General features: G+C 46.0%; 1 protein-coding gene across 4 annotated transcripts in view; it reads right to left on the minus strand.

Annotated features, from left to right (window-relative positions):
• Window positions 1-23770, minus strand: part of acpl2 (acid phosphatase-like 2) — a 73245-nt gene that overhangs the window by 14643 nt on the left and 34832 nt on the right. For 2 of the 4 annotated variants that reach the window (XM_045702900.1, NM_001139989.1), the window contains exon 3: window positions 16063-16239. In XM_045702900.1, the coding sequence (XP_045558856.1) occupies window positions 16063-16239 (177 nt within the window). Of the gene's footprint in view, window positions 1-16062; window positions 16240-19509; window positions 19529-23072; window positions 23486-23770 lie in introns of those variants that run through there. The other 2 variants (XM_045702901.1, XM_045702902.1) reach the window with 2 other exon arrangements.

The following is a 23770-nucleotide window of genomic DNA, read 5'->3' on the forward strand; positions in this document are numbered from 1 at the left end:
CCATCAACATCATCACCACCACCACTATCAACATCATCACCATCAACATCATCACCACCATCACTATCATCATCATCACCATCAACATCATCACCACCATCACTATCATCATCATCACCATCAACCCCATCATCATCATCATCATCATCATAATCACCATCAACATCACCATCAACATCATCACCACCATCACTATCACCATCATCACCATCAACCCCATCATCATCATCATCATCACCATCATCACCATCAACCCCATCATCATCATCATCATCACCATCAACATCATCACCACCATCACTATCACCATCATCACCATCAACCCCATCATCATCACCATCATCATCATAATCCCCACCATCAACCCCATCATCATCATCACCACCACCATCACCATCACCACCATCATCACCATCAACCCCATCATCATCATCATCACCACCATCAACATCACCATTATGAACATCATCATCAACATCATCATCATCACCACCATCATCATCAACATCATCACCACCATCAACACCATCATCACCACCATCACCATCATCACCACCATCATCAACATCATCACCACCATCATCACCACCATCATCACCACCATCATCACCACCATCACCCCCACCATCATCACTACCATCAACATCATCACCACCATCATCATCATTACCATCATCATCACCATCATCACCACCATCATCACCATCATCACCACCACCATCATCACCACCCCCACCATCATCACTACCATCATCACCATCAACATCATCATCATCATCATCATCACCCCCACCATCATCACTACCATCATCACCATCAACATCATCAACATCATCACCACCATCATCATCATCATCATCATTACCATCACCATCACCATCATCACCACCCCCACCATCATCACTACTATCATCACCATCAACATCATCATCATCATCATCATAGAAGTAGTAGTGGTTGTAGCTGTCATAGTAAGGCTAGTTACGGTAGTAATAGTGATGATTTATAATAAAATACATTCTTGGCTTGTTCTTGGTGTATTACACCAACACAACATCAGAGGAAGTGGTTTACAGATAACCTTGTAGTAGTATGTGATACAAGTAACTCCAATCCTTGTTGATATGAAGTGTTGCTGTCATGAGTTTGTGAGAGTGCATGGTTTGAATAAAGACTATAGTACTGTGTTGACTGACTGACTGAGAGACCAACCATTTAAGCAGTCAGATGTTCTTCGAGACCACAGTGGCCTTGAGTCTTCTGGCCTGTGCAGAAGGTTTGGTTTCGGTTCAACTACTAAAAATAATAATAGTTTTCAATTTTGATAAAACATTTTTACCATGACCGTCTATCCTCTCTATCCTCTAACCCTGACTCTCTATCCTCTAACCCTGACCCTCTATCCTCTAACCCTGACCCTTTATCCTCTCTATCCTCTAACCATGACCCTCTATCCTCTAACCCTGACCCTTTATCCTCTAACCCTGACCCTCTATCCTCTAACCATGACCCTTTATCCTCTCTATCCTCTAACCCTGACCCTTTATCCTCTCTACCTAGTTAACCCTGACCCTCTATCCTCTAACCATGACCCTTTATCCTCTAACCCTGGCCCTTTATCCTCTATATCCTCTAACCCTGACCCTTTATCCTCTAACCCTGACCCTTTATCCTCTCTATCCTCTAACCCTGACCATTTATCCTCTCTATCCTCTAACCCTGACCCTTTATCCTCTAACCCTGACCCTTTATCCTCTATATCCTCTAACCCTGACCCTTTATCCTCTAACCCTGACCCTCTATCCTCTCTATCCTCTAACCCTGACCCTTTATCCTCTATATCCTCTAACCCTGACCCTTTATCCTCTAACCCTGACCCTTTATCCTCTAACCCTGACCCTTTATCCTCTCTATCCTCTAACCCTGACCCTTTATCCTCTAACCATGACCCTTTATCCTCTCTATCCTCTAACCCTGACCCTTTATCCTCTCTATCCTCTAACCCTGACCCTCTATCCTTTAACCATGACCCTTTATCCTCTCTATCCTCTAACCCTGACCCTCTATCCTCTAACCCTGACCCTTTATCCTCTCTATCCTCTAACCATGACCCTCTATCCTCTAACCCTGACCCTCTATCCTCTAACCCTGACCCTCTATCCTCTAACCATGACCCTCTATCCTCTCTATCCTTTAACCCTGACCCTCTATCCTCTAACCCTGACCCTCTATCCTCTAACCCTGACCCTCTATCCTCTAACCCTGACCCTCTATCCTCTCTATCCTCTAACCCTGACCCTCTATCCTCTAACCCTGACCCTCTATCCTCTAACCCTGACCCTCTGTCCTCTAACCATGACCCTCTATCCTCTCTATCCTCTAACCCTGACCCTTTATCCTCTCTATCCTCTAACCATGACCCTCTATCCTCTAACCCTGACCCTTTATCCTCTCTATCCTCTAACCATGACCCTCTATCCTCTAACCCTGACCCTCTATCCTCTAACCCTGACCCTCTATCCTCTAACCATGACCCTCTATCCTCTCTATCCTCTAACCCTGACCCTCTATCCTCTAACCCTGACCCTCTATCCTCTAACCCTGACCCTCTATCCTCTAACCCTGACCCTCTATCCTCTAACCCTGACCCTCTATCCTCTAACCCTGACCCTCTATCCTCTAACCCTGACCCTTTATCCTCTAACCCTGACCGTCTATATCCTCTAACCCTGACCCTTTATCCTCTCTATCCTCTAACCCTGACCCTTTATCCTCTCTATCCTATAACCCTGACCCTTTATCCTCTCTATCCTCTAACCCTGACCCTCTATCCTCTAACCCTGACCCTTTATCCTCTAACCCTGACCCTTTATCCTCTCTATCCTCTAACCCTGACCCTTTATCCTCTCTATCCTCTAACCATGACCATCTATCCTCTCTATCCTCTAACCATGACTCTCTATCCTCTAACCATGACCCTCTATCCTCTAACCATGACCCTTTATCCTCTCTATCCTCTAACCCTGACCCTCTATCCTCTAACCCTGACCCTTTATCCTCTAACCCTGACCCTCTATCCTCTAACCCTGACCCTTTATCCTCTCTATCCTCTAACCATGACCCTTTATCCTCTCTATCCTCTAACCCTGACTCTCTATCCTCTAACCCTGACCCTTTATCCTCTCTATCCTCTAACCATGACCCTTTATCCTCTCTATCCTCTAACCATGACTCTCTATCCTCTAACCATGACCCTTTATCCTCTCTATCCTCTAACCCTGACCCTTTATCCTCTCTATCCTCTAACCCTGACCCTCTATCCTCTCTATCCTCTAACCATGACCCTTTATCATCTCTATCCTCTAACCCTGACCCTTTATCCTCTAACCCTGACCCTTTATCCTCTCTATCCTCTAACCATGACCCTCTATCCTTTAACCATGACCCTTTATCCTCTAACCCTGACCCTTTATCCTCTCTATGCTCTAACCATGACCATCTATCCTCTAACCCTGACCCTTTATCCTCTCTATCCTCTAACCCTGACTCTCTATCCTCTAACCCTCTATCCTCTAACCCTGACCCTTTATCCTCTCTATCCTATAACCCTGACCCTTTATCCTCTCTATCCTCTAACCCTGACCCTCTATCCTCTAACCCTGACCCTTTATCCTCTAACCCTGACCCTTTATCCTCTCTATCCTCTAACCCTGACCCTTTATCCTCTCTATCCTCTAACCATGACCATCTATCCTCTCTATCCTCTAACCATGACTCTCTATCCTCTAACCATGACCCTCTATCCTCTAACCATGACCCTTTATCCTCTCTATCCTCTAACCCTGACCCTCTATCCTCTAACCCTGACCCTTTATCCTCTAACCCTGACCCTCTATCCTCTAACCCTGACCCTTTATCCTCTCTATCCTCTAACCATGACCCTTTATCCTCTCTATCCTCTAACCCTGACTCTCTATCCTCTAACCCTGACCCTTTATCCTCTCTATCCTCTAACCATGACCCTTTATCCTCTCTATCCTCTAACCATGACTCTCTATCCTCTAACCATGACCCTTTATCCTCTCTATCCTCTAACCCTGACCCTTTATCCTCTCTATCCTCTAACCCTGACCCTCTATCCTCTCTATCCTCTAACCATGACCCTTTATCATCTCTATCCTCTAACCCTGACCCTTTATCCTCTAACCCTGACCCTTTATCCTCTCTATCCTCTAACCATGACCCTCTATCCTTTAACCATGACCCTTTATCCTCTAACCCTGACCCTTTATCCTCTCTATGCTCTAACCATGACCATCTATCCTCTAACCCTGACCCTTTATCCTCTCTATCCTCTAACCCTGACTCTCTATCCTCTAACCCTCTATCCTCTAACCCTGACCCTTTATCCTCTCTATCCTCTAACCCTGACCCTCTATCCTCTAACCCTGACCCTCTATCCTCTAACCCTGACCCTTTATCCTCTCTATCCTTTAACCATGACCCTTTATCCTCTCTATCCTCTAACCCTGACCCTTTATCCTCTCTATCCTCTAACCCTGACCCTCTATCCTCTAAGACTGACCCTCTATCCTCTAACCCTGACCCTTTATCCTCTCTATCCTTTAACCCTGACCCTTTATCCTCTCTATGCTCTAACCATGACCCTCTATCCTCTAACCCTGACCGTCTATATCCTCTAACCCTGACCATTTATCCTCTCTATCCTCTAACCCTGACCCTTTATCCTCTCTATCCTTTAACCATGACCCTTTATCCTCTAACCCTGACCATTTATCCTCTCTATCCTCTAACCCTGACCCTTTATCCTCTCTATCCTCTAACCCTGACCCTTTATCCTCTAACCCTGACCCTTTATCCTCTAACCCTGACCCTTTATCCTCTCTATCCTCTAACCCTGACCCTTTATCCTCTAACCCTGACCATTTATCCTCTCTATCCTCTAACCCTGACCATTTATCCTCTCTATCCTTTAACCATGACCCTTTATCCTCTCTATCCTCTAACCATGACCCTCTATCCTCTAACCCTGACCCTTTATCCTCTAACCCTGACCCTCTATCCTCTAACCATGACCCTTTATCCTCTCTATCCTCTAACCCTGACCCTTTATCCTCTCTACCTAGTTAACCCTGACCCTCTATCCTCTAACCATGACCCTTTATCCTCTAACCCTGGCCCTTTATCCTCTATATCCTCTAACCCTGACCCTTTATCCTCTAACCCTGACCCTTTATCCTCTCTATCCTCTAACCCTGACCATTTATCCTCTCTATCCTCTAACCCTGACCCTTTATCCTCTAACCCTGACCCTTTATCCTCTATATCCTCTAACCCTGACCCTTTATCCTCTAACCCTGACCCTCTATCCTCTCTATCCTCTAACCCTGACCCTTTATCCTCTATATCCTCTAACCCTGACCCTTTATCCTCTAACCCTGACCCTTTATCCTCTAACCCTGACCCTTTATCCTCTCTATCCTCTAACCCTGACCCTTTATCCTCTAACCATGACCCTTTATCCTCTCTATCCTCTAACCCTGACCCTTTATCCTCTCTATCCTCTAACCCTGACCCTCTATCCTTTAACCATGACCCTTTATCCTCTCTATCCTCTAACCCTGACCCTCTATCCTCTAACCCTGACCCTTTATCCTCTCTATCCTCTAACCATGACCCTCTATCCTCTAACCCTGACCCTCTATCCTCTAACCCTGACCCTCTATCCTCTAACCATGACCCTCTATCCTCTCTATCCTTTAACCCTGACCCTCTATCCTCTAACCCTGACCCTCTATCCTCTAACCCTGACCCTCTATCCTCTAACCCTGACCCTCTATCCTCTAACCCTGACCCTCTATCCTCTAACCCTGACCCTCTATCCTCTAACCCTGACCCTCTATCCTCTAACCATGACCCTCTATCCTCTCTATCCTCTAACCCTGACCCTTTATCCTCTCTATCCTCTAACCATGACCCTCTATCCTCTAACCCTGACCCTTTATCCTCTCTATCCTCTAACCATGACCCTCTATCCTCTAACCCTGACCCTCTATCCTCTAACCCTGACCCTCTATCCTCTAACCATGACCCTCTATCCTCTCTATCCTCTAACCCTGACCCTCTATCCTCTAACCCTGACCCTCTATCCTCTAACCCTGACCCTCTATCCTCTAACCCTGACCCTCTATCCTCTAACCCTGACCCTCTATCCTCTAACCCTGACCCTCTATCCTCTAACCCTGACCCTTTATCCTCTAACCCTGACCGTCTATATCCTCTAACCCTGACCCTTTATCCTCTCTATCCTCTAACCCTGACCCTTTATCCTCTCTATCCTCTAACCCTGACCCTTTATCCTCTCTATCCTCTAACCCTGACCCTCTATCCTCTAACCCTGACCCTTTATCCTCTAACCTCTAACCATGACCCTTTATCCTCTCTATCCTCTAACCATGACCCTTTATCCTCTAACCCTGACCCTTTATCCTCTCTATCCTCTAACCCTGACCCTCTATCCTCTGACCCTCTATCCTCTAACCCTGACACTCTATCCTCTAACCCTGACCCTCTATCCTCTAACCCTGACCCTCTATCCTCTAACCCTGACCCTCTCTATCCTCTAACCCTGACCCTTTATCCTCTCTATCCTTTAACCATGACCCTTTATCATCTAACCCTGACCATTTATCCTCTCTATCCTCTAACCCTGACCCTTTATCCTCTAACCCTGACCGTCTATAACCTCTAACCCTGACCCTCTATCCTCTAACCCTGACCCTCTATCCTCTAACCCTGACCCTCTATCCTCTAACCCTGACCCTCTATCCTCTCTATCCTCTAACCCTGACCCTTTATCCTCTCTATCCTCTAACCCTGACCCTCTATCCTCTCTATCCTCTAACCATGACCCTTTATCATCTCTATCCTCTAACCCTGACCTTTATCCTCTCTATCCTCTAACCCTGACCATTTATCCTCTCTATCCTCTAACCCTGACCCTTTATCCTCTAACCCTGACCGTCTATAACCTCTAACCCTGACCCTCTATCCTCTAACCCTGACCCTCTATCCTCTAACCCTGACCCTCTATCCTCTAACCCTCTATCCTCTCTATCCTCTAACCCTGACCCTTTATCCTCTCTATCCTCTAACCCTGACCCTCTATCCTCTAACCCTGACCCTCTATCCTCTAACCCTGACCCTCTATCCTCTAACCCTGACCCTCTATCCTCTAACCCTGACCCTCTATCCTCTCTATCCTCTAACCCTGACCCTTTATCCTCTCTATCCTCTAACCCTGACCCTTTATCCTCTCTATCCTTTAACCATGACCCTTTATCCTCTAACCCTGACCATCTATCCTCTCTATCCTCTAACCATGACCCTTTATCCTCTCTATCCTCTAACCCTGACCCTTTATCCTCTCTATCCTCTAACCCTGACCCTTTATCCTCTCTATCCTCTAACCATGACCCTCTATCCTCTAACCCTGACCCTTTATCCTCTCTATCCTTTAACCATGACCCTTTATCCTCTAACCCTGACCATCTATCCTCTCTATCCTCTAACCATGACCCTTTATCCTCTCTATCCTCTAACCATGACCCTTTATCCTCTCTATCCTCTAACCCTGACCCTTTATCCTCTAACCATGACCCTCTATCCTCTAACCCTGACCCTTTATCCTCTCTATCCTCTAACCATGACCCTTTATCCTCTCTATCCTCTAACCCTGACCCTTTATCATCTCTATCCTTTAACCATGACCCTTTATCCTCTCTATCCTCTAACCCTGACCCTTTATCCTCTCTATCCTCTAACCCTGACCCTCTATCCTCTAACCATGACCCTCTATCCTCTAACCCTGACCGTCTATATCCTCTAACCCTGACCCTTTATCCTCTCTATCCTCTAACCCTGACCCTTTATCCTCTCTATCCTCTAACCATGACTCTCTATCCTCTAACCATGACCCTTTATCCTCTCTATCCTCTAACCCTGACCCTTTATCCTCTCTATCCTCTAACCCTGACCCTTTATCCTCTCTATCCTCTAACCATGACTCTCTATCCTATAACCATGACCCTTTATCCTCTCTATCCTCTAACCCTGACTCTCTATCCTCTAACCCTCTATCCTCTAACCCTGACCCTCTATCCTCTAACCCTGACCCTCTATCCTCTAACCCTGACCCTTTATCCTCTCTATCCTCTAACCCTGACCCTTTATCCTCTCTATCCTCTAACCCTGACCCTCTATCCTTTAACCATGACCCTTTATCCTCTCTATCCTCTAACCCTGACCCTCTATCCTCTAACCCTGACCCTTTATCCTCTCTATCCTCTAACCAGGACCCTCTATCCTCTAACCCTGACCCTCTATCCTCTAACCCTGACCCTTTATCCTCTCTATCCTCTAACCATGACCCTCTATCCTCTAACCCTGACCCTTTATCCTCTAAGCCTGACCCTTTATCCTCTCTATCCTCTAACCCTGACCCTCTATCCTCTAACCCTGACCCTTTATCCTCTCTATCCTCTAACCCTGACCCTTTATCCTCTCTATCCTCTAACCCTGACCCTTTATCCTCGCTATCCTCTAACCCTGACCCTTTATCCTCTCTATCCTCTAACCCTGACCCTTTATCCTCTAACCATGACCCTCTATCCTCTAACCCTGACCCTCTAACCCTGACCCTCTATCCTCTAACCCTGACCCTTTATCCTCTCTATCCTCTAACCCTGACCCTCTAACCCTGACCCTCTATCCTCTAACCCTGACCCTCTATCCTCTAACCCTGACCCTCTATCCTCTCTATCCTCTAACCATGACCCTCTATCCTCTAACCCTGACCCTCTATCCTCTAACCCTGACCCTTTATCCTCTCTATCCTCTAACCCTGACCCTCTATCCTCTAACCCTGACCCTCTATCCTCTAACCCTGACCCTCTATCCTCTAACCCTGACCATCTATCCTCTCTATCCTCTAACCCTGACCCTCTATCCTCTAACCATGACCCTCTATCCTCTAACCCTGACCCTCTATCCTCTAACCCTGACCCTTTATCCTCTATATCCTCTAACCCTGACCCTCTATCCTCTAACCCTGACCCTTTATCCTCTCTATCCTCTAACCCTGACCCTCTATCCTCTAACCCTGACCCTTTATCCTCTCTATCCTCTAACCATGACCCTTTATCCTCTCTATCCTCTAACCATTACTCTCTATCCTCTAACCATGACCCTTTATCCTCTCTATCCTCTAACCCTGACCCTTTATCCTCTAACCATGACCATCTATCCTCTCTATCCTCTAACCCTGACCCTTTATCCTCTCTATCCTCTAACCCTGACCCTCTATCCTCTAACCATGACCATCTATCCTCTCTATCCTCTAACCCTGACCCTTTATCCTCTCTATCCTCTAACCCTGACCCTTTATCCTCTCTATCCTCTAACCCTGACCCTTTATCCTCTCTATCCTCTAACCCTGACCCTCTATCCTCTAACCCTGACCCTTTATCCTCTAACCCTGACCCTTTATCCTCTCTATCCTCTAACCCTGACCCTTTATCCTCTCTATCCTCTAACCATGACCATCTATCCTCTCTATCCTCTAACCATGACTCTCTATCCTCTAACCATGACCCTCTATCCTCTAACCATGACCCTTTATCCTCTCTATCCTCTAACCCTGACCCTCTATCCTCTAACCCTGACCCTTTATCCTCTAACCCTGACCCTCTATCCTCTAACCCTGACCCTTTATCCTCTCTATCCTCTAACCATGACCCTTTATCCTCTCTATCCTCTAACCCTGACCCTCTATCCTCTAACCCTGACCCTTTATCCTCTCTATCCTCTAACCATGACCCTTTATCCTCTCTATCCTCTAACCATGACTCTCTATCCTCTAACCATGACCCTTTATCCTCTCTATCCTCTAACCCTGACCCTTTATCCTCTAACCATGACATCTATCCTCTCTATCCTCTAACCCTGACCCTTTATCCTCTCTATCCTCTAACCCTGACCCTCTATCCTCTCTATCCTCTAACCATGACCCTTTATCATCTCTATCCTCTAACCCTGACCCTTTATCCTCTAACCCTGACCCTTTATCCTCTCTATCCTCTAACCATGACCCTCTATCCTTTAACCATGACCCTTTATCCTCTAACCCTGACCCTTTATCCTCTCTATGCTCTAACCATGACCATCTATCCTCTAACCCTGACCCTTTATCCTCTCTATCCTCTAACCCTGACTCTCTATCCTCTAACCCTCTATCCTCTAACCCTGACCCTTTATCCTCTCTATCCTCTAACCCTGACCCTCTATCCTCTAACCCTGACCCTCTATCCTCTAACCCTGACCCTTTATCCTCTCTATCCTTTAACCATGACCCTTTATCCTCTCTATCCTCTAACCCTGACCCTTTATCCTCTCTATCCTCTAACCCTGACCCTCTATCCTCTAACCCTGACCCTCTATCCTCTAACCCTGACCCTTTATCCTCTCTATCCTTTAACCCTGACCCTTTATCCTCTCTATGCTCTAACCATGACCCTCTATCCTCTAACCCTGACCGTCTATATCCTCTAACCCTGACCATTTATCCTCTCTATCCTCTAACCCTGACCCTTTATCCTCTCTATCCTTTAACCCTGACCCTTTATCCTCTCTATCCTCTAACCCTGACCCTTTATCCTCTCTATCCTCTAACCATGACCCTCTATCCTCTAACCCTGACCCTTTATCCTCTCTATCCTTTAACCATGACCCTTTATCCTCTAACCCTGACCATCTATCCTCTCTATCCTCTAACCATGACCCTTTATCCTCTCTATCCTCTAACCATGACCCTTTATCCTCTCTATCCTCTAACCCTGACCCTTTATCCTCTAACCATGACCCTCTATCCTCTAACCCTGACCCTTTATCCTCTCTATCCTCTAACCATGGCCCTTTATCCTCTCTATCCTCTAACCCTGACCCTTTATCATCTCTATCCTTTAACCATGACCCTTTATCCTCTCTATCCTCTAACCCTGACCCTTTATCCTCTCTATCCTCTAACCCTGACCCTCTATCCTCTAACCATGACCCTCTATCCTCTAACCCTGACCGTCTATATCCTCTAACCCTGACCCTTTATCCTCTCTATCCTCTAACCCTGACCCTTTATCCTCTCTATCCTCTAACCATGACTCTCTATCCTCTAACCATGACCCTTTATCCTCTCTATCCTCTAACCCTGACCCTTTATCCTCTCTATCCTCTAACCCTGACCCTTTATCCTCTCTATCCTCTAACCATGACTCTCTATCCTATAACCATGACCCTTTATCCTCTCTATCCTCTAACCCTGACTCTCTATCCTCTAACCCTCTATCCTCTAACCCTGACCCTCTATCCTCTAACCCTGACCCTCTATCCTCTAACCCTGACCCTTTATCCTCTCTATCCTCTAACCCTGACCCTTTATCCTCTCTATCCTCTAACCCTGACCCTCTATCCTTTAACCATGACCCTTTATCCTCTCTATCCTCTAACCCTGACCCTCTATCCTCTAACCCTGACCCTTTATCCTCTCTATCCTCTAACCAGGACCCTCTATCCTCTAACCCTGACCCTCTATCCTCTAACCCTGACCCTTTATCCTCTCTATCCTCTAACCATGACCCTCTATCCTCTAACCCTGACCCTTTATCCTCTAAGCCTGACCCTTTATCCTCTCTATCCTCTAACCCTGACCCTCTATCCTCTAACCCTGACCCTTTATCCTCTCTATCCTCTAACCCTGACCCTTTATCCTCTCTATCCTCTAACCCTGACCCTTTATCCTCGCTATCCTCTAACCCTGACCCTTTATCCTCTCTATCCTCTAACCCTGACCCTTTATCCTCTAACCATGACCCTCTATCCTCTAACCCTGACCCTCTAACCCTGACCCTCTATCCTCTAACCCTGACCCTTTATCCTCTCTATCCTCTAACCCTGACCCTCTAACCCTGACCCTCTATCCTCTAACCCTGACCCTCTATCCTCTAACCCTGACCCTCTATCCTCTCTATCCTCTAACCATGACCCTCTATCCTCTAACCCTGACCCTCTATCCTCTAACCCTGACCCTTTATCCTCTCTATCCTCTAACCCTGACCCTCTATCCTCTAACCCTGACCCTCTATCCTCTAACCCTGACCATCTATCCTCTCTATCCTCTAACCCTGACCCTCTATCCTCTAACCATGACCCTCTATCCTCTAACCCTGACCCTCTATCCTCTAACCCTGACCCTTTATCCTCTATATCCTCTAACCCTGACCCTCTATCCTCTAACCCTGACCCTTTATCCTCTCTATCCTCTAACCCTGACCCTCTATCCTCTAACCCTGACCCTTTATCCTCTCTATCCTCTAACCATGACCCTTTATCCTCTCTATCCTCTAACCATTACTCTCTATCCTCTAACCATGACCCTTTATCCTCTCTATCCTCTAACCCTGACCCTTTATCCTCTAACCATGACCATCTATCCTCTCTATCCTCTAACCCTGACCCTTTATCCTCTCTATCCTCTAACCCTGACCCTCTATCCTCTAACCATGACCATCTATCCTCTCTATCCTCTAACCCTGACCCTTTATCCTCTCTATCCTCTAACCCTGACCCTTTATCCTCTCTATCCTCTAACCCTGACCCTTTATCCTCTCTATCCTCTAACCCTGACCCTCTATCCTCTAACCCTGACCCTTTATCCTCTAACCCTGACCCTTTATCCTCTCTATCCTCTAACCCTGACCCTTTATCCTCTCTATCCTCTAACCATGACCATCTATCCTCTCTATCCTCTAACCATGACTCTCTATCCTCTAACCATGACCCTCTATCCTCTAACCATGACCCTTTATCCTCTCTATCCTCTAACCCTGACCCTCTATCCTCTAACCCTGACCCTTTATCCTCTAACCCTGACCCTCTATCCTCTAACCCTGACCCTTTATCCTCTCTATCCTCTAACCATGACCCTTTATCCTCTCTATCCTCTAACCCTGACCCTCTATCCTCTAACCCTGACCCTTTATCCTCTCTATCCTCTAACCATGACCCTTTATCCTCTCTATCCTCTAACCATGACTCTCTATCCTCTAACCATGACCCTTTATCCTCTCTATCCTCTAACCCTGACCCTTTATCCTCTAACCATGACATCTATCCTCTCTATCCTCTAACCCTGACCCTTTATCCTCTCTATCCTCTAACCCTGACCCTCTCTATCCTCTAACCATGACCCTTTATCATCTCTATCCTCTAACCCTGACCCTTTATCCTCTAACCCTGACCCTTTATCCTCTCTATCCTCTAACCATGACCCTCTATCCTTTAACCATGACCCTTTATCCTCTAACCCTGACCCTTTATCCTCTCTATGCTCTAACCATGACCATCTATCCTCTAACCCTGACCCTTTATCCTCTCTATCCTCTAACCCTGACTCTCTATCCTCTAACCCTCTATCCTCTAACCCTGACCCTTTATCCTCTCTATCCTCTAACCCTGACCCTCTATCCTCTAACCCTGACCCTCTATCCTCTAACCCTGACCCTTTATCCTCTCTATCCTTTAACCATGACCCTTTATCCTCTCTATCCTCTAACCCTGACCCTTTATCCTCTCTATCCTCTAACCCTGACCCTCTATCCTCTAACCCTGACCCTTTATCCTCTCTATCCTTTAACCCTGACCCTTTATCCTCTCTATGCTCTAACCATGACCCTCTATCCTCTAACCCTGACCGTCTATATCCTCTAACCCTGACCATTTATCCTCTCTATCCTCTAACCCTGACCCTTTATCCTCTCTATCCTTTAACCATGACCCTTTATCCTCTAACCCTGACCATTTATCCTCTCTATCCTCTAACCCTGACCCTTTATCCTCTCTATCCTCTAACCCTGACCCTTTATCCTCTAACCCTGACCCTTTATCCTCTAACCCTGACCCTTTATCCTCTCTATCCTCTAACCCTGACCCTTTATCCTCTAACCCTGACCCTTTATCCTCTCTATCCTCTAACCCTGACCATTTATCCTCTCTATCCTTTAACCATGACCCTTTATCCTCTCTATCCTCTAACCATGACACTTTATCCTCTCTACCTAGTTAACCATGACCCTCTATCCTCTAACCCTGACCCTTTATCATCTCTATCCTTTAACCATGACCCTTTATCATCTCTATCCTCTAACCATGACACTTTATCCTCTCTACCTAGTTAACCATGACCCTTTATCCTCTCTATCCTCTAACCCTGACACTTTATCCTCTCTACCTAGTTAACCATGACCCTTTATCCTCTCTATCCTCTAACCCTGACACTTTATCCTCTCTATCCTCTAACCATGACCCTTTATCATCTCTATCCTTTAACCATGACCCTTTATCCTCTCTATCCTCTAACCCTGACCATTTATCCTCTCTATCCTCTAACCATGACCCTTTATCATCTCTATCCTATAACCATGACCCTTTATCCTCTCTATCCTCTAACCATGACACTTTATCCTCTCTATCCTCTAACCCTGACCCTCTATCCTCTAACCCTGACACTTTATCCTCTCTATCCTCTAACCATGACCCTTTATCCTCTCTATCCTCTAACCCTGACACTTTATCCTCTCTACCTAGTTAACCATGACCCTTTATCCTCTCTACCTAGTTAACCATGACACTTTATCCTCTCTACCTAGTTAACCATGACCGTATCAACCAAAATATGTCTATGTGCCCTTGAGCAAGACACTTAACCCTACTTTTCTCCAGGGGTACTGTACTACTATGGCTGACTCTGTAAAACAACACATTTCACTGTAACCTAAACCAACCCCATTCCAACCGCGACATTCAAACCAGGCTGCAAAGAAAACTAATGGGACTGTGGCGACAGTGTTGACTTCAACATCTGGGGCGTGAACTATGTTTCTATTCAAGAGTTGTTCGACATGGTAATGGCTCTATAGTATTGGAGAAAAGTTGAGAAAACTGACCCTCCGTTACATCGTGATGTGTCATGCCGTAACGTACAGCACGCGTAAAGCAACTATTTCTGTCTTACAATCTCTCTCCACCAGGTGTAGCACTTCTCTCATCGATTAAAACAAGAAAGGGACAGTGACGGGGGTAAGGGGGGATACCTAGTCATTTTTTACATCATCACTGCAAGCGATCCTGACTCTCAAAAGACAATGTTTACGTCTGAAGATCACTTTAGCACCGCCCTAAAAATCTGATTCAAATTCAACACAAACCTTCAAATAGGTATGTAATGACACATTATATAAACTCTTTAGTGTTTTATTTACATTTTAGAGGTGATAAGGTGATAAGTTGGACAGATCGAGTGAAAAAAAGCCGTTTCCCCACACGACATCTCTCCTTCTCACTATCACGCATTAGTTTCGCTTCCCCACCCGCCATTTTTAAAAAGACCCAACGGAGCTCATTGCCTTCTTGAATCATGTAGAAATGGGGAGCGTGGAGGTCTCGTCATGGATTTTGTTGGAAAGGGGAGAAATTGTGCTTTACAATGGTATTGACATTACAGTTGATCTGGAAGTATTACGGTTTTTGGGCACTAAAATAAGGTAAATTGTACGGACCAAGGCGATGTACAAAAGTGAGTGAGTTTACGTTACCTATCCAGTGTATGGGACAATAAAACTTTATTTTGTATTTTTTTATTAACCCTCTCTATACTCTAGCTAACCATGACCCAACACCAGTCTATCAATTCTCTTTACATGACATAACACATCTAAATGTTCTGTATTTCTCCACATGGCTAAGCCTTCCTTGTTAGTGACTGACTGACTCCATTTGGTTCTGTTCTAAACCCTGAGCTTTGACCTGTGTTCACTGATCGGTTGAGCAAATGGCTAACACGCTAGCAGACTGCAGAGGACTGAAACATTGCTTTCTTCCCACTTACCAATGGAACAGCAGATTAGATTGTGTGTGTGTGTGTGTGTGTCTCACCCTCCCAGGCCTGTTCAGAGCGGTTGGGGGTGTTGCAGTAGCCATAAGCCTCAGAGATGGGGTCTGGATCAGGATCCTCTGTGTGGGGGACAGGGATCACTCTCTTCCTGCTCTGGCCCTGAACTTGACCCTGGGAGGGGCGCTCCTCACCCATGGGCGTAGTGGGGATTAGGTGCACTGGAGATAGAGGAGAAAGGGGGGGGGGGGTCAATTCCTCAATGTTCAAGAGATTATCAAGAAGAGAGAGACTGAATGAAAGAGCAGAAGAGTGATTGAGTGAGAGAGAAGTATAGCGAGAGAGAGAAAGAGAGAGAATGCGAGAGAGGGAGGAAAGTTAGCAAAGAAACAACACCAAAGAAGACCTAACCATAGTAACAAACACCACTGACATCCGCTGCTCAAAGAAGACCTAACCATAGTAACAAACACCACTGACATCCACTGCTCAAAGAAGACCTAACCATAGTAACAAACACCACTGACATCCACTGCTCAAAGAAGACCTAACCATAGTAACAAACACCACTGACATCCACTGCTCAAAGAAGACCTAACCATAGTAACAAACACCACTGACATCCACTGCTCAAAGAAGACCTAACCATAGTAACAAACACCACTGACATCCGCTGCTCAAAGAAGACCTAACCATAGTAACAAACACCACTGACATCCACTGCTCAAAGAAGACCTAACCATAGTAACAAACACCACTGACATCCACTGCTCAAAGAAGACCTAACCATAGTAACAAACACCACTGACATCCGCTGCTCAAAGAAGACCTAACCATAGTAACAAACACCACTGACATCCGCTGCTCAAAGAAGACCTAACCATAGTAACAAACACCACTGACATCCACTGCTCAAAGAAGACCTAACCATAGTAACAAACACCACTGACATCCGCTGCTCAAAGAAGACCTAACCATAGTAACAAACACCACTGACATCCGCTGCTCAAAGAAGACCTAACCATAGTAACAAACACCACTGACATCCACTGCTCAAAGAAGACCTAACCATAGTAACAAACACCACTGACATCCGCTGCTCAAAGAAGACCTAACCATAGTAACAAACACCACTGACATCCGCTGCTCAAAGAAGACCTAACCATAGTAACAAACACCACTGACATCCGCTGCTCAAAGAAGACCTAACCATAGTAACAAACACCACTGACATCCGCTGCTCAAAGAAGACCTAACCATAGTAACAAACACCACTGACATCCGCTGCTCAAAGAAGACCTAACCATAGTAACAAACACCACTGACATCCGCTGCTCAAAGAAGACCTAACCATAGTAACAAACACCACTGACATCCGCTGCTCAAAGAAGACCTAACCATAGTAACAAACACCACTGACATCCGCTGCTCAAAGAAGACCTAACCATAGTAACAAACACCACTGACATCAACTGCTCAAAGAAGACCTAACCATAGTAACAAACACCACTGACATCCACTGCTCAAAGAAGACCTAACCATAGTAACAAACACCACTGACATCCACTGCTCAAAGAAGACCTAACCATAGTAACAAACACCACTGACATCCACTGCTCAAAGAAGACCTAACCATAGTAACAAACACCACTGACATCCACTGCTCAAAGAAGACCTAACCATAGTAACAAACACCACTGACATCCGCTGCTCAAAGAAGACCTAACCATAGTAACAAACACCACTGACATCCGCTGCTCAAAGAAGACCTAACCATAGTAACAAACACCACTGACATCCGCTGCTCAAAGAAGACCTAACCATAGTAACAAACACCACTGACATCCGCTGCTCAAAGAAGACCTAACCATAGTAACAAACACCACTGACATCCACTGCTCAAAGAAGACCTAACCATAGTAACAAACACCACTGACATCCACTGCTCAAAGAAGACCTAACCATAGTAACAAACACCACTGACATCCACTGCTCAAAGAAGACCTAACCATAGTAACAAACACCACTGACATCCACTGCTCAAAGAAGACCTAACCATAGTAACAAACACCACTGACATCCGCTTTTCAAAGAAGACCTAACCATAGTAACAAACACCACTGACATCCACTGCTCAAAGAAGACCTAACCATAGTAACAAACACCACTGACATCCACTGCTCAAATAAGACCTAACCATAGTAACAAACACCACTGACATCCACTGCTCAAAGAAGACCTAACCATAGTAACAAACACCACTGACATCCACTGCTCAAAGAAGACCTAACCATAGTAACAAACACCACTGACATCCACTGCTCAAAGAAGACCTAACCATAGTAACAAACACCACTGACATCCACTGCTCAAAGAAGACCTATCCATAGTAACAAACACCACTGACATCCACTGCTCAAAGAAGACCTAACCATAGTAACAAACACCACTGACATCCACTGCTCAAAGAAGACCTAACCATAGTAACAAACACCACTGACATCCGCTGCTCAAAGAAGACCTAACCATAGTAACAAACACCACTGACATCCGCTGCTCAAAGAAGACCTAACCATAGTAACAAACACCACTGACATCCACTGCTCAAAGAAGACCTAACCATAGTAACAAACACCACTGACATCCACTGCTCAAAGGACTCTCCTGTATAAAGGTCTATAACCCTAGCCCAGCCTCAGCCCAGTCTTAGGCCCAGCCTCGCCTCAGCCCAGCCCTAGCCCAGCCTCAGCCCAGTCTTAGGCCCAGCCTCGCCTCAGCCCAGCCCTAGCCCAGCCTCAGCCCAGTCTTAGGCCCAGCCTCGCCTCAGCCCAGCCCTAGCCCAGCCTCAGCCCAGTCTTAGGCCCAGCCTCGCCTCAGCCCAGCCCTAGCCCAGCCTCAGCCCAGTCTTAGGCCCAGCTTCCCCTCAGCTCAGCCCTAGCCCAGCCTCAGCCCAGTCTTAGGCCCAGCCTCCCCACAGCCCAGCCCTAGCCCAGACTCAGCCCAGTCTTAAGCCCAGCCTCCCCTCAGCTCAGCCCTAGCCCAGCCTCCCCTCCCCTCAGCTCAGCCCTAGCCCAGCCTCAGCCCAGGCTTAGGCCCAGCCTCCCCTCAGCCCTTGCCAGAGCCCAGCCTCTGCCCAGCCTCCCCTCAGCACAGCCTTAGCCCAGCCTCCCCTCAGCCAAGCTTCCCCTCAGCCCTAGCCCAGCCTCAGCCCAGATCATTTACATGTGAACAGCAGCTTTCCCCTGTACAGAACCCCTAACCACTACCACAGGGTTGCCTTGACAACCATTAACCTGTGACCCCTTGGCCAGGCGGCCCAATGGGAGAGAGCGGTGTGGGAACCACTGCAGTTCCATTCAGAAACACAGGATCCTGGGAATACCCACTACACACACACACACACACACACACACACACACACACACACACACACACACACACACACACACACACACACACACACACACACACACACACACACAGCCACTTACCACAGAAACCCTGGTTGTCCTGAAGCCGGGCAGTGGAGTAGGTAAATATTACATCACTTTGCAAAGAGAGACAGAACAAGACGCTTTGTAATCATCAAGGAGAGAGGCCCTTTCATTCCTATGACAACCTTTAAATAATCTCTCCCCAACAGACACACACACATACACTTGTACAGGAACATAGAAACACACACACACACATACACACAGGCTCACATAACTCTCACCCTCTCATAGTCAAGCACACACACAGAGTTTCACCAGCTCCCTCCTCCAAGCTCCAGCTGAGATCACAAAGTCAACAGTGTTGCTGGACAGAATTGCTGGGTGTTGGGAATGGCTGGGGAGGTAGGGGGTAGTGGTAGGAGGTAAGGGTGGGAGGTAGGGAGTAAGGGTAGGAAGGTAGGGGTAGGAAGGTATGGGTAGGAGGTAAAGGTAGGACGTAGGAAGGTAGGGAGTAGTGGGTAGGAAGATATAGGTACGAGGTAAGGGTAGGAGGTAGGAAGGTAGGGGGTAGGAGGTAAGGTTAGGAGGTAGGAAGGTAGGGAGTAGTGGGTAGGAGGTAGGGGTAGGAGGTAACGGTGGGAGATAGGGAGTTGGGTTGGACCTCTTTCAGACTTCCTGAACACAGCAGACAGAAAGAACAGAGGATTGGAGACTAGTGCTGGAGATAGACGTTGGAGGCAGGGAATGACCTAACTGGTATTTCACTTCCTGTCATAAAATTGTTACATCATGTTTTACTATCTTACTAATAACTAACAGACTGTAGAAACACCACAGGCCTAGATCCAGCATTGGTCACACACCACCCTGAGATGATAAAGTTACTGTGGTAAAGTTCCATTGGTTATTAGATTTCTTTAGAAACAGACTACAGAGGAATTAGCCTAAATACAAACCACACTATCTTAAAGTGAGGGTATCCACATTAACCCACACTCCCCATGTGAGAGGTATTGATATGTTGAATGTACCGAGCTGTCTGATTGGTCTACTCAGCTCAGACACCCATGCATACCCCACAAGACATGCCACCAGAGGTCTCTTCAATGTCCCCAAGTCCAGAACAGCCATGACTACATGGAACTCTATTCTACATCAGGTAACTGATGCAAGCAGAAGAATCAGATTTAAAAAAATAGATAAAAGTACACGTTTGAAGCAACACAAACATAAGCACAGACACATGCATACAAACACGCGATAACATACACACTATACACACACATACACATGGATTTTGTACTGTAGATATGTGATTGTAGAGTAGGGGCCTGAGGGCACACACTTAAGGTGTTGTAAATGTATTGTAACGTTTAATAAATTGTATAACTGCCTTCATTTTGCTGGATCGCAGGAAGAGTAGCTAGAGCAGCTAATGGGGATCCATTATAAATACAAATACAAAATTCCACCTCCGGGGTACAGCAAAGCCACAGAGTGGAGTGGAAACGGGAAAGACATTTGAAGGTACAAAAACAGTGTAACCATGACCAGCTAAACTTGACATGTCGAAAGTTCACATCAGTCAGTTAACACCGGTCAGTTAGCATCAGTATAGATGGTGAGTTAGCATCAGTATAGATGGTCAGTTAACATCAGTATAGATGGTCAGTTAGCATCAGTATAGATGGTCAGTTAGCATCAGTATAGATGGTCAGTTAGCATCAGTATAGATGGTCAGTTAACATCCATATAGACGGTGAGTTAGCATCAGTATAGACGGTGAGTTAGCATCAGTATAGACGATGAGTTAGCATCAGTATAGACGGTGAGTTAGCATCAGTATAGACGGTCAGTTAACATCTGTATAGACGGTGAGAAAGCATCAGTATAGATGGTGAGTTAGCATCAGTATAGATGGTGAGTTAGCATCAGTATAGACGGTGAGTTAGCATCAGTATAGACGGTGAGTTAGCATCAGTATAGACGGTGAGTTAGCATCAGTATAGACGGTGAGTTAGCATCAGTATAAATGGTGAGTTAGCATCAGTATAGATGGTGAGTGAGCATTAGTATAGACGGTCAGTTAACATCAGTATACATGGTGAGTTAGCATCAGTATAGATGGTGAGTTAACATCCGTATAGATGGGGAGTTAGCATCAGTATACATGGTGAGTTAGCATCAGTATAGATGGTCAGTTAACATCCATATAGACGGTGAGTTAGCATCAGTATAGACGGTGAGTTAGCATCAGTATAGACGATGAGTTAGCATCAGTATAGACGGTGAGTTAGCATCAGTATAGACGGTCAGTTAACATCTGTATAGACGGTGAGAAAGCATCAGTATAGATGGTGAGTTAGCATCAGTATAGATGGTGAGTTAGCATCAGTATAGACGGTGAGTTAGCATCAGTATAGACGGTGAGTTAGCATCAGTATAGACGGTGAGTTAGCATCAGTATAGACGGTGAGTTAGCATCAGTATAAATGGTGAGTTAGCATCAGTATAGATGGTGAGTGAGCATTAGTATAGACGGTCAGTTAACATCAGTATACATGGTGAGTTAGCATCAGTATAGATGGTGAGTTAACATCCGTATAGATGGGGAGTTAGCATCAGTATACATGGTGAGTTAGCATCAGTATAGATGGTGAGTTAACATCAGTATACATGGTGAGTTAGCATCAGTATAGATGGTGAGTTAACATCAATTAACATCCGTATAGATGGTGAGAAAGCATCAGTATAGATGGTGAGTTATCATCAGTATAGATGGTGAGTTAGCATCAGTATAGATGGTGAGTTAACATCAGTATAGATGGTGGGTTAGCATCAGTATAGATGGTCAGTTAACATCAGTATAGATGGGGAGTTAGCATCAGTATATACGGTCAGTTAACATCCGTATAGATGGTGAGAAAGCATCAGTATAGATGGTGAGTTACCATCAGTATAGATGGTGAGTTAGGATTAGTATAGATGGTGAGTTGGCATCAGTATAGATGGTCAGTTAACATCAGTATAGATGGTAAGAAAGCATCAGTATAGATGGTGGGTTAGCATCAGTATAGACGGTCAGTTAACATCAGTATAGATGGTGAGTTAGCATCAGTATAGATGGTAAGTTGGCATCAGTATAGATGGTCAGTTAACATCAGTATAGATGGTAAGAAAGCATCAGTATAGATGGTGGGTTAGCATCAGTATAGACGGTCAGTTAACATCCATATAGATGGGGAGTTAGCATCAGTATAGACGGCCAGTTAACATCCGTATAGATGGTGAGAAAGCATCAGTATAGATGGTAAGTTGGCATCAGTATAGATGGTGAGTTAGCATCAGTATAGATGGTGAGTTAGCATCAGTATAGATGGTGAGTTAGCATCAGTATAGATGGTGAGTTCGCATCAGAATAGACGGTCAGTTAGCATCAGAATAGACGGTCAGTTAGCATCAGTGTAGATGGTGAGTTAGCATCAGTATAGACGGTCAGTTAACATCCGTATAGATGGTGAGTTAGCATAAGTATAGACGATCAGTTAGCATCAGTATAGACTCACCGGTCAGTTAGCATCAGTATAGACGGTCAGTTAGCATCAGTATAGACTCACCGGTGAAGAGGAAGAGGAGGATGAGGTGTGTGTGAGCGAAGGAGAGCATTCTGAGATCTGCTCACTGGATAGAGGGCCAGACACACACTGGAACCCATTCACTGAACTGGTCCCCCTCTCCCCGCACACACACTCACCGACAAACACACACACTGGAACCCATTCACTGAACTGGTCCCCCTCTCCCCGCACACACACTCACCGACAAACACACACACTGGAACCCATTCACTGAACTGGTCCCCCTCTCCCCGCACACACACTCACCGACAAACACACACACTGGAACCCATTCACTGAACTGGTCCCCCTCTCCCCGCACACACACTCACCGACAAACACACACACTGGAACCCATTCACTGAACTGGTCCCCCTCTCCCCGCACACACACTCACCGACAAACACACACACTCACTGACAAACACACACACGCCTGCGTACTAGGCAGACCCAAGGCCCAATTGGAGGCCTGCTCACTGCCCTGGTCTGCCACAGTCGCCCACACAAAGGGCCTTTTGTAACAGACAACAGACTACCTCAGACTAGGAGCACACACACAGAAGAAACACACACATACACACACTGAAGAAACACACGCACGCACACACACACACACACACACTGAAGAAGCACGCACGCACGCACGCACACACACACACACACACAGAAGAGAAGAAACACACACACAAGCCACAC

The sequence above is a fragment of the Salmo salar genome, chromosome ssa20, assembly GCF_905237065.1.
Source record: "Salmo salar chromosome ssa20, Ssal_v3.1, whole genome shotgun sequence".
Taxonomy (NCBI): domain Eukaryota; kingdom Metazoa; phylum Chordata; class Actinopteri; order Salmoniformes; family Salmonidae; genus Salmo; species Salmo salar.